We start from the raw sequence: 12784 nt of genomic DNA, 5'->3' as shown, positions 1-12784 counted from the left end.
CTGGCGACAGCAGTGTGAAGGGAATCAACGCGACCTCGCAGTGAACGAAAGTGAATTGGCTGCGCGTCCAAAGGAAACAAGAAAAAAACGCTACAATGAGGATTGCAGCGTGTCCTCACGCTGTTGATAGGTATGAATAGAAGCGTAGTCTGCACGCAGGAAGAAACACAGCTGTGGAAAGCAGTGCGACCTCGCTCTCAAGAAAATACAACATGAAGGAAATACAACGAGAAGGGAGGGGAGAATAGCAGATGAGCCTGATTAAAGCGGATGAAAAGGGAGGGGGAAGGAGGGAGTGCAATGCGAGCAGCAGCAGGGAAGGGGGCGGAGAGGAGGCTCTGATGGAGAGCGATGTAAAGCCATGCTTTGCAGCAAACCCTAACAAGAAGAGACATGGAACTCGGTGGGCTGTGTAGGCAATCAAGCGGAAAACGAAAGCCGTGCAAAACTAGATGGGCCGGCCAGCAGTGAAAAAAGTAAAGTTTCGGGAGAGCCTGGGGCGGGAATGCGAGCGAGGGGAGGCAGGCAGATTACGAGGGAAGCCGGATGGGGGCGGGAAAGCCTGGTGGGAGGCGTGAATGCGCGAGGGGAGGCAGGCGGATTGGGAGGGAAGCCTGATGGGGGCGGGAGAGCCTGGTGGGTGGGCGTGAATGCGAGAGAGGGGAGGTGCTGGTGTGGGAGGGGGGAGTTGCTGGTGTGGGAGGAGTGCTGCTAGGGGAGGACTGGGCTGGGCTTGCATGCGATGCGCGTGCATGTACACGGGAACTGCATGAAAACCGCGGGGCTGAAAGCCCTTTGGTTTCAGGATGTTTTCGCCACATGAATTTTCGCTCCGCTCGATGCGCTTGAGCACATCGATAGGTCGCGAGACCTAAAAAACGGCAATTCTTTCTCTGAAACCATCACAATTTTCTTAGATTTAGGTACGAGTTACCACAAGCCTGAATGCTTAAGACCATGATGAGAAAAGTTTCGAATTTTATATACAGGTAGTATAAATTCCTAATGATCAATCAATCATGTGCACTTCGTTAGCTTCATCTGATTCAAATCTAATCTGATTTGGAAGGCAGTAGCTTGTACTTTTTCACACAAGGCTTCTTAATGATCACTGATATTTAAGTTTAATATATAATGAAAGAAAATGTCGGTGTGCAAATTGTGACAGGATTCTAGATTTAACTGCGGTTAGGGTAGTAGATGAATGTCAAAAAGATATTACGATATAAAATATTAGAATCTTTTTACAGCATTTCATAGCCAAACATTCATTTACCTTCTACATCAATTAATTAGAATTTTGTTATATCACAGGAAGAGAAAGTCATGGTTGGTCAGTTTGAATTGAGGTGACCTACCACAACTTCTTTCTATGATTTATCAAAAATGTCACCTCATTACAAACTTACCACACACCTTCATAATTCTGTAAATGTTAAATCTTCAGTGGAGCTGCGTTAAAGTAGGATTAAAGGTTTGTTCACTGCACTGCTGGTGAATAAAATTAGTGACTCCTTGTTTTTTTCCCAAATCCAACTTTAAATCTATTCTTCATGTTAAGAATCTTCAGTTTCACACCTCCCCTCCAAATTTAACGATCCATAGATTTGGATGAAGCTTCTTAACTCGTGTACACGTGGAGTGATTCACTGTTCTAGAACATGGTAGTCTTGCATGATTGTACTAATTACAATAGAAAATCTTGCACATATGTACTTCATTGAGTGACTTTTAAACACTGGAAGATTATTAAGAGTTGAATTAAAGCATGAAGGCACCTCTTATCACAGACTGAACAAACACTTGCTCATAACCAAACTGAAGATTGTAACCCATATCTGCTCCTAGTTTGATAGTACTCCAACGCAACCAAGAACCCACTGCTCAAATTTTAAGAATACTGTGAAATTAACATTCAACCATAATATAACACACCTTGATATTTTTAGTAGCTTCAAATCCATCTAGCTGGTTAAGCAGCTCAAGCATTGTCCTTTGTACTTCACTGTCCCCACCAGATCCGCCTTCCAGTCGAGATGAGCCTATGGAGTCTATTTCATCCATGAAAATAATTGAAGGTGCATGCTCTCTGGCCATCACAAACAGTTCGCGCACCATACGAGCTCCTAGGAATAAGAATAAATAATGTTTAAAAAGACCTAACATAAGACAAAGAGAAATGAGATCGAAAACTACAAGCCTTCAATACATAGATTGAAATTATAGGGCTGAGCTAACCACGATTAGCAGAAAAATGCCTATGAGAATTATGCAACACTCATACACACACTTTAAAACAAACACCTAAAATAAGATAGACCTATTAGATGTGTCATTGACCATTTGCTAGATAAAGAAAGCAAGGAAAAAGCCGAAAACAGAAGGAAATTAGGAAAATAAATCATGTTCTAAACACCAGTAAGCAAGGAAAATTGGTGCATTACATCTGAAATTCCAATTTTATTAAAAACAATAAGAAACACAGGATTATTCAACTCGTCATAAGAAATATTAAATAGAATATTTTCTAAAGATGTGGAGATCATGACCTGAACAATGGAACTCTTAAATTCTTAGTCCTTAAGGGTTGTGTCCTTCACCACAACGTAGGAAATGAATAGAGTTTAAGAATTAGGTGCATGTGTGCCGAAAACCTTTGGACTTGGCTTCGTGATTTCCTAAACTTTTTTAATAAAACCTACAAAATGTTCACTTTTAGCTGGAGATATTTTTTCACCCTGGGGACTTAGCTAACGGGTGAAGATGATTGCTGATTAATTCTGCTGACATAGTTGACAGAAGGAACTTGCAATCAATTACACTCAGAAGTGTGTTTATTCAATATTAATACCCTAACAGCATCCTAAAACTATGTTCTTTCAAAGCCTACCTTCGCCAATGAATTTCTGCACCAGTTCTGACCCAGAAACTCTGATAAAGGTGCAGTCTGTGTGATGAGCCACTGCTCGTGCAAGAAGGGTTTTTCCTGTTCCGGGGGGTCCATACAATAAAACACCCTGAAATTGTAATAGTTACATTTATATTGTTAAATTGGACAAAACAGCTTGAAGTGAAGTTCAATTATGTGCTTATTTAGCTAGCTCATTGCGCTATTTCGTTACTCATAATTTGCATCACTAATAATCACATTACCAGCATCTCCTTAACATATGTACAAGCATCTCCTTAACATATGTACAAGCATCAGAATAAACATGTTGCATTCTAAGCACTAAGAGTTTCAGAACGTAACTTTATTTTTAACTGTAGCATGGCTGGGCAAGCATTCCTCCAGGTCAATAAAGCGACTGCAAATGGCCAAATTAATCATGAATGGAGTCTCTATTTTTAATATTTACTTTGTGTCAAGACTTTCAGGGCTCGGAATATTAGCTGTCAAATCAAGCAAACAAACAAAAAGAGCTGTGCAATCAGGCCACCATTTTAGTTACTGCGCATCCAATAGAAGCACAAAAAATCTCCTCCTGAAACCTCGAAGATTCCGGAAGGAAAAAAAATACAAACGCTTCTTCTCGGGAATGGCACCCAGGATCTGGAATGCACTCCCTACTGAAACCAGGCTTATCTCCTCCACTGCATTTTTTAAGAAAGAGGTAAAAGCCATCCTTATGGCTAATTTCACCTGAAATCTATTTTTATTGGATCGAAGACTTTGCACCGTTTTTGTATTACTGGTTATCTGATTGTCTTTTTGTATTATGTTTTTTATCTGATTGCTATCCTATTTTGCTATTCACTTACTACCGACTACTATATTGTACTCAATAGTTTGTTTAATCACCCTCTTGTTTCCCCATACCCTTGTTTTCTGTAAAGCGCTCTGATATCTGCAAAGATCTTGTTCGCGCTATATAAAACTTTGAAATAAATAAATAATTATGGCTCCCAATCTCTTTCATGAGTTTTGAGTGCACACATGCATTTTTCATAAGCAGGAGCGCTATCAAAGGGGATGGTACACTCTGTGGTACAATTAACCTGCATGAGTTGCATGCCTACACCTGTGTTAGCAATGTGGAACTGATTCAACTTATCTTGTCTTTTGGCCTTATCCACCAATTAGTCTCTAAATTAGTTGGTCCCAATGAGGATTTATATACTGTGCATTATTTGTGATCTACTGCTACAGCCACCCTCACTCTTGCTGTTCAGTTGTTCGGTTAGTCTTAAGTATGGACTGGTTCCAATTCTTGTTGCTCTCTTTTTGCACCATGCATCCAGTCATGCGAACCAAAGCATGACTCCCTCACGTGGCCTTTCTGCTGCTTTTATGGGTCTAAAGACTCCGCTAGCACTTAGTACTCGGCTTTGTTTTCTCTAAATTTAACACACTGAGCATGTGCAAAGGATTGATAGTTGTATTAATGTAAAGCTTCAGTTTATTTCTGGGGCTCTTCTCACTCGCTGACCTGAAATAATTGGAAGGAAGGCCTTCTCGGGTATAACAGAACCTCCACTCCATTTTACATTTGCGTTGCAAAAGAGCTCGTCAAGAACAGCTTACAGTTGTGTGTTTTTGGGACTCTTAAATCTTGTTACATTTTCAGGATTGCTATTCAGCTCAAACAACCCAATTGTGCCCCTTTTCCCATCACAGAACTACACCAGTCTCAATCAGAATAGGTGCGATTTGCGATACCAGAGACATGACTAAATGTGCACCATACAGAACTCAATAGTGAAGCCGATAATTTCTACTTTCCAGAAGACCATAGTCTAACAGGACTCAACCAAACAAGATTGTTGCCCAAATGTGACACCAACCACATAACAGGGCCGCTAATTAATGTGAGATTTCCAAGCAATAACAGAAGCCATATTTATGACCCACTGGCAGATTTCGCTCCCGAGGCTGTCTCTGTGGATTCTGGGTAGGAAAACTTGGGGGGATCCACGCAAGCCATACCTCGCTGGAATCCCCCAGGTGTCCAGTTTTCAGAAATGGCCGCCGAGCCTGGGGCCAAGAACCCAGGTGTCCCCCCCTTGCAAAACCAGGTTTTGTGATAGTTAATTTTCATGTCTCCTCAATACGTTTTGGGCGCTTGCCTGTCGCGGGTACTTGAGCCACACACACGAGTGAGGTATCATTTTCAACGGAAGACCTGGGGAATGCGGGGAGGGTGGAATTTTGTGGACCCACGGAAACTCCAGAACTTCCATTTTTTTTCCTTTCTTTTTTTAAATATTTTCTTTTTATACAAAGTTTGAGGTTTGCAGGGGATTCTGGGTTACAGAACCTGGTGAGAGCCACACAAGTCATCCCTTCCTGGATTCCTCTGGGTGTCTAGTTATAAACATGTATAGTTTTGCTAGATTTCCCAAGGTGTCGGCAGAGCGAGGATTCAAAATCCACAGTTAGGCACTTTGTGAAAAAAGGGTCAGTTTACACTGTAAAAATGTGGTGCGTCTACATCGCGTTTTGGGCCGTTCCCTGCCGCGGGCACTATGGCTACCCACACAAGAGGTACTATTTTTATCGGGAGACTTAGGGGAACTCAGAACAGTAGAGCAGCTATTATTACCTATTGATTTTCTATGCATTTCTGCCTACCTAATGTAAGACAATGTTTAAAAAATAAGTAACTTTGAAAAACGTCCTACAATTCACATGCTCATATGGGTAACCACAATTTTGGAAATGTGCAAATGGCTACTGTTTCTAAACATTACATTTTGTTTCCATTTCGGAAATACGCAAGTGTCTTTGATACCTATTTTTCACTTTTTATATTTTACCAAATTAATTGCTTTATACCCGGTGCACACTGAAAAACCACAGCAAGACGCTGCTCAGTTATTGGCTCTGGGTTTTTTGTGTTCTTGATGAACCTACAAGTCCACAACCAGAAGGGTCCAGCGGATGTACCGGTATATTGCTTTCAAACATCTGTCATACTGGTGAAAACGTTGGCACAAATGGCTGAAACTCATTTTCAATTTTTCTTATTTTCAACTGTTAGTTTCTATAAATAAAAACCCTGAAGGATCTCCACAAATGACCCCTTGCTGAATTCCGAATTTTTGTCAACTTTTCAGAAATGTATAGCTGTCCGGGAACCATTATTGCTTTCACACCCATTTAGGCAACTAACTGGAAGGAGGTTGAAAACACAATAAATAGCAAAAATAGGCTATGTCTGATTAAAATGCCAAAACTGTAAAACAATGTGGTTTTCTGACAAAAGTCTGCTTGTCCATGAAAGCTGGGAAGAGTATTATTTCAGCACCACAAACTCTTTGTTGATACCATTTGCAGGAGAAACCCCAGATGCTTTGTTCTGAAGCACTTTTTCCCAATTTTTCCTAAAAAATTCAAGGTTTTGCTGTATTTTAGCCTATTTCTGTGTCTCCTCCAGGGGAATTCACTAACCCTGGGTACCTTTAAAATCCCTATGATGTTGGAAGAAAAGGGCGCAAATTTGGTGAGGATACCTTATGTGGACAAAATGTTACAGGGACCTTAGGGGAGGGTGGAGGGGGGCTAGAAGCGAAAGGGTTAAAAAAGACTTGGCGGTAAATACTAGGCTCAAAGCATCTCAGAGGCTACATGCCCAACCAAAAAAGTCTAAAGAATGTACATCCTTCAGAAAGAGTTCAACGTATATTGCTCACAATCTACTGTAAAACTAGCAGAATAGATGCAGACTAAAATCAGAACTAATCTCCACCTGGGACTACCTTTGAGGTCTGTGTGTTAAATAATGTGCCTACTGCTGACTAACCTGTCATTAGGTATTGGTGACCACCAGCTGTAGGAAGCTAGCTCTCTATATAGTGCAGTAAAAAAAGAAGAGTACGCTGTGCAGAGTCCAGCGAGTCCCCAATTGGATGACAGAGCCAATACTAATGCTCTATTTGTGGTAGTCTGGGCGAGTAGTTCGGTTTATCAGCGGGTAGTGCTAAGCATTTGTTGTACTCACATAAGCAATAAATGAGGCAAACAGTTAAAGAATAAATAGAGAATAATTTAGAAAAATAATTATTTGTATATAGTACACACTATATACACATATACATAGATTGTGACCAAGAGCCTGTGTGCTCGAAACGCGTTGTCTGTGCAATAGAACCTAGAATAAAAATTCTTTGAACTTACCAGATCGGTGTGGCTCGTGCTCCTTTGAATCGAAGAAGGAATTTGGTGTAATATATTTATATATATATATATATATATATATATGGGATTCTGAAAATTGTATGTTGAATAACTTTGGCGTTGATGGACGGAATTGGCTGAAATTTTCAGGAAAATGGCACATTTTGTTTCTGTGCGTCCCCTGAAAGTTGGGGGGGGGGGGGGGTAGGGGGGTTTCGTCAAGCGGGGGCCGAGAAAAAAGGGGGGTCCCAAAACGGGTTTTTAACATTGAGTTTTCCATAGGGCGGTTGGGCTCACTTTTAGCTCGAACGGCTGAATGGATTTCTATGAAACTTGGCAAAATTGTAGAGACTGTTTGCCCGATGTGCCTTTGCTAGGTCTCAAGATATGTGCTCCAGTGGATTTTGAGAAATTAACGTTCAAAAAAATATATATATCTGTGACAGCGTCCCGGTTAGCGCCCCGGTTCGCGTACCAGACGTGTAACGGAACTTCGCGAGGAGAAGCGGATTGGCTCTCCGGTGACTCTCAACATTCTAAACAGTCTGGAGCGGCCGCCATCTTGTCTCTCGGTAGGATCGAGAGACAAGAGGTGGAAATAAACGAAGGGGGAAATGAATGAAAGGGGCAAGGTAGACCCCTCCTGACGCCCTAGGATTGATGTGGGGGCTATTAAAGGGCCCCGCGGGGCAAAAAAATAAAATACATTTTTTTTCGATTTTTCGCGGTGGAAGCGCTACCCGGTACGCGAACCGGGTAGCTCACCGGTAGCGTAACGGGAGTCCGCCATCTTGTGTTTCGGACGAATTTAGTCACAAGATGGAGGATAAACAATGTTGGGAATGGGTATAAGGGGGCACGGGAGACATATCCTGACCCCCTAGGGTTTCTGAGGGTGGCTGAGGAGGCCCATATATGTTAAAAAAAAAAAAACCTTTTTCACATTTTCGCACGGTTAGCGCCCGGTCCGCGCACCGGTAGCGTTCCGGAAAGCGTAACAAGGGGAAAACCAAGGGAAATAGTAAAATAATATTTTAGAGTGCTTTGAGGTAGGGTAGCTCTGAATAGAGCTGTTGTGTTGTGTGGGTGATGTAAGTACCAACATGTAGGTACCAATGAAGAGTCTAAAATTCAATGTACACCGTCTCCTCTGTAGATATTTTGTATGTTCTAATATGGGTTATTTAAATGTAAATGTGTGGAAAAGCACTTCATGCTTTAAAGCAATTGTATTTTTGAACTGATTGTTCTTTCCTCTTAGTCCTCCTCTTTGTTTTTTTTCCCCCCACACTCTTCTTCAGCATGATAGTTGATAAATTAGTTCCCTCAATAAATGTATATACATAAAAAAATTATATTAAATACATATAAAATATATTTTTCCTTTAAAAGAAGAATATATTTTACAGCTTTTGATATTTGCTATTAAAAAACCATTGAAATTCACTGAAAAAACCATAGGTTATAGACCATATATAGTTAGGAATTAGCATTTACAAAACCTTGAAAATTCACTGAAAAAACTATAGGTTATAGACCATATATAGTTAGGAAATATCATTTACAAAACCTTATTTTACTCACACAAAACCATTGAAATTCGCATATATAGTTAGTTGCACTAACTATATATAGCGCACCCGCAATCCACTGCTGATCATGTCACATATTACATCATTCATGACATGGTCAGTGGCATCACTGATGACATCACTGATGACATCTCAAATGCTATTTCCTAACTATATATGGTCTATAACCTATGGTTTTTCAGTGAATTTTCAAGGTTTTGTAAATGCTAATTCCTAACTATATATGGTCTATAACCTATGGTTTTTTCAGTGAATATATATATACATACACACATATATACACATATATATACACACGCACTCACAACCAACAACTACATTCGGAGGCAAGTACTGTATTTCTTATGAAGTTTCAAAAGATAGCAAATAGTTCAAAGTTGAGCACAATTACGCACCATACAACCCTATAGGAGAAAATAGCAGGAAGGTAAAGCACACAGCATAGACAGTTGTAGTGGTTCACCGTCCGGGTTTAGAGTAGCAGGAAGCAAAGCTCCAATGGTCCACCAACTGCTCGTCGGGTGTGTCCTGAATTCTGCCGAGAGCAGGTGGAGTTGGTAGCTGGAGTGTTACGAGGAAGAGGGGGCCCTCTAAAAAGAGGCTACACAAACAGGGGCTAAGGTTGCAAGGACCTTATGGACAAGGGAACACAGCCGGTTAGTCATTGGCCGAGCGGACTGGGGGCAGAGCTGGTAGATTAGCTGGCCCCAGTGCGTAAAGGTGCTCCTCACAGCCAGGGGCCCAACATCTGGCAGATGTGAATGCAGGACTGCTGGGCAACTTTAGAAGCGAGTCTCAGGGGTCATGATGTCCCTCAGCATCTGCTGGGCTCTGGTATCATTGGAGTCCCGAGTGGACTCCTCAAAGTCCGTGTTAGTTGCAGGGTGTCCAGTAAAACGGGTAAGATAACTGTACAGCTCCATTGGTCTTGATGACACCAGAGCACGAGTACCTCCTCCTGGTCGGCTGCTGTGCTGCTAGGGCCAGGAAACTGCAAGTTAGTGGACCGGACTCTGCGGTTCTGAGGTGTGCAGTGGAGTAGGTTCTCTACTCCAAAGGTTCATGGGCAGTTTGCGAAGGCTGGCGGTCCTCTGGGGTTCTAAGAGGTGACACAGCAGCAGGACGAGACAGTTCACCTTGATTGTCGAGTCTTGAAGCGGCAGGCAGGGTTTTGCGCCAAAACCCTGCAATATGCACCTTGTTCTCGGGTTCAGGAGCTCTCCTTTGTCCTCTTCGTCTTTAGTTCAGCCAAATCTGAACTTCTGTTTCGAGGGGCCCCACCTAAATACTCAATTCATGGGTGTTCAGGGAAGTACCAGGTAGTAGCCAATGGGCTACCTACCTTAGGTGCGACTACACCATCTAAATGACCACTTCCTATGGGAAGTGGGCATAACACTGACCCTAATAGGTCATAGAGGATTCTAAAAAGTGGGGTTCACGTTAGCGGCTTCTTTTTGGATTGGTGGTGGCTAGGTGTGGGCTCACCTCTAATCTAGCTAATTTTCCCACCTGTCCTCCTGAGAAAAAGTGGGGTCAGAAGAGGGGTAAGGCGGTTCCACTAGCTGGGTCACATTTCAAAGGCGGCATGGGCTTCGAAGCGACCCGCCCTCGAAGGCAGTTCCTGCTGGAACGCGGTGTGAACACCTCCGCCCAGAGAAAAGGCTTTAACCCCCAGAAGGGCCAGAAACATATCTGATGGTGCAGTGTGTGGAGGCATGGCACACAGTGTGCCATGTAGACTCTTCGGTTTGTCTGCACCAAGACCAGCAGCCTGCAATGGCAGTTTGCACGATCTTTGTGAGGGGTCCTTAGGGTGCGGGTGCCAATGCCCTAGGTACCATGAGTACCATTTACTAGGGACGTACAGGGGGGCTGAAGGGGTTAACAACTATCAGGAACCCAGCCACTTTCAGGGTAAACTGCACTAGATACCAGGCATTAAAGATGGGGGGGGGGGAGTGGGGTGGAGGGGGTGGGAGGTCAGTGGTGCGCTACAACAAAAATCAAGTTTCCTACATCAGCTGCTAGTTCATTCACTTTGACAGGGAACAAAGGATATTAAAGAATAATCTCAAACTCATGTCTCAAAAACAGAAATACTCATGTGGATCTTGACAAAACTATAACCCACGATCTTCTTGGTTCCAGGAAATGGGACAGCCATGAACTATTTCGACTAAAGTGAAAATCGTTCAGAGTGATTACAGTTTCATTCTACATTACGATATTTTGACAACACATCTACTGCTAAATACTGCTCTCACACAGAATACAGGTATCATTGGCTCTGGCAATATTAAGGCTGGCTTATGCTAACTAACTGTCCATTGGACTCACTAGTAATCAATTAGCAAACTGCAAAAATACAGAGCACAACATTAGAAAGTTCTCAATTGAAACACAGCCATGCTTCACCTGACTTCAAAACATACGCTGGTTAGCAGTGGTCGGAAGAATATAGTTTTAAGACCTGTGCACTGCACACCTGTTGATCTCTGCGACGAGACACAGCTTTCTACAATAAATACCATAGACTTTGCAAAAAGTAAAAAGCAGAAACCTGAAATCAAGAACTGCCCATTGTAATTAGTTTCTACGTACCATAAAACCTGCATTGGAGGTTGCTAATTCTCAATACAGAGATGCACATTACGGAATAAACTGTCTGAGAAAATCAGATCATTAAAAAAACAAATGCAATTCAGACGGGCCATAATAAAGGCTCAGGGCACAAGCTTAACTTGTTAGTAGCTGCTACCTACAAGCCTATCCTCACACTTCATTTCCTTCACAAGTATAAACCTTGCTCACATGCAGCTTTGTCAAGTTCGGAGTACACTCTCTGAGGATCATGCACAACACAAATAATGAAATCTACTAGATAACACAGCTATCAACACTTCTCCCATCCATGCACAGGTCCGATGTATACAAAGCGCTTTGACCCTTCAACAATGAATCTGTTACAGAAATACAATACAAAGTCCGTTTGCACTAACCGCATGGGCCAGGCCGTATCTCTAGATATTAATTGAACATGTTGCCTTTTTGGTGCAGAGGTTTACTCGACCTTTAATAAACTAATGACCTTCCCCTTTGAAACCTAAATACTTTTGCTTAACTACATATAATGCATTACACCTAAGCACTGATGACCTTAACTAGCATTTTAATTATCGATACCACCTAGATTTAGTACAACACCAGATTTAGATCTTTACCTCCAATATGGTATTTTAAGTTAAACAATGATAAATATGGTAATTTAGCATGAGAGTACCTTTGGTTGAGCAATTCCCAATGCTTCAAACAGTTCAGGGTGCTTGACAGGAAGTTCAATTACTTCCTTGATTTCTTTTATTTGCTTGTCTAGACCACCAATCATTTCATAAGTTGAGTCTGGAACCTTTTCAACCATCATCAAGGACACCAGAGGATCCACTTTATTTGGAAGAATTTTGTGAAGTGTGTAACTGTCATTCCTCAGGGCAACGCGGCAGTTTGGGGTTACCTATTTAAAAAAACAAAAAACGATGTTAGTATTCTTCAGCACTAAAATAGGAATGTAAAAAATATAAGATACACAGCCTCAGATTAATGCCGGGAAATTGTGTAGGCTGGCATGAGGAAAGCAACGCAGCAGTAATTCATAATAAAAAATAAAAAAAAGGAATAGGTTGTTTCACCTTGGGCAGTGAACAAACTATTATACACAGAGCTTCAACCACTAACAAGCATTGGAAATGCAATAGGGCTCGCATTAGGAAAGTTTGAGCTATTGGTGTTATAAATGAATTATTTTTATTTATGTGTTTTTTTAAAATAGCTAAATTAATAGCTTTATCATTTACAATGCCAATAGTTATAACTTTCGCAAATGTGACACCTATAGCATTTGCAATGCAACATGGTGTGGTGGGTGCCTCGGCGGAGCTGTGTGGTGGGTGCATTGGCGGAGCTGTGTGGTGGGTGCATCGGTGGAACTGTGTCGGTGGAGCTGTGTGGTGGCTGCATCGCTGGAGCTGTGTGATGGGTGCATCGCTGGAGCTGTGTGATGGGTGCATCGCTGGAG

At 41.9% G+C, this 12784-nt stretch overlaps 1 protein-coding gene across 1 annotated transcript in view; it reads right to left on the bottom strand.

The window, feature by feature from the left end:
* PSMC5 (proteasome 26S subunit, ATPase 5) overlaps nt 1-12784 on the bottom strand; it is a 116650-nt gene that overhangs the window by 42816 nt on the left and 61050 nt on the right. The window contains exons 6-8 of the mRNA XM_086923794.1: nt 11993-12223; nt 2891-3017; nt 1936-2126 (exon numbers count right to left, since the gene is read on the bottom strand). Coding sequence (XP_086779920.1) covers nt 1936-2126; nt 2891-3017; nt 11993-12223 — 549 coding nt within the window. The remainder of the gene's footprint in view (nt 1-1935; nt 2127-2890; nt 3018-11992; nt 12224-12784) is intronic.

The sequence above is a fragment of the Lissotriton vulgaris genome, chromosome 5 (assembly GCF_964263255.1).
Source record: "Lissotriton vulgaris chromosome 5, aLisVul1.2, whole genome shotgun sequence".
Classification (NCBI taxonomy): Eukaryota; Metazoa; Chordata; class Amphibia; order Caudata; family Salamandridae; genus Lissotriton; species Lissotriton vulgaris.
The sequence above is the reverse complement of the archived record's forward strand: the minus strand, read 5'-3'. Positions and strand labels throughout refer to the sequence as shown.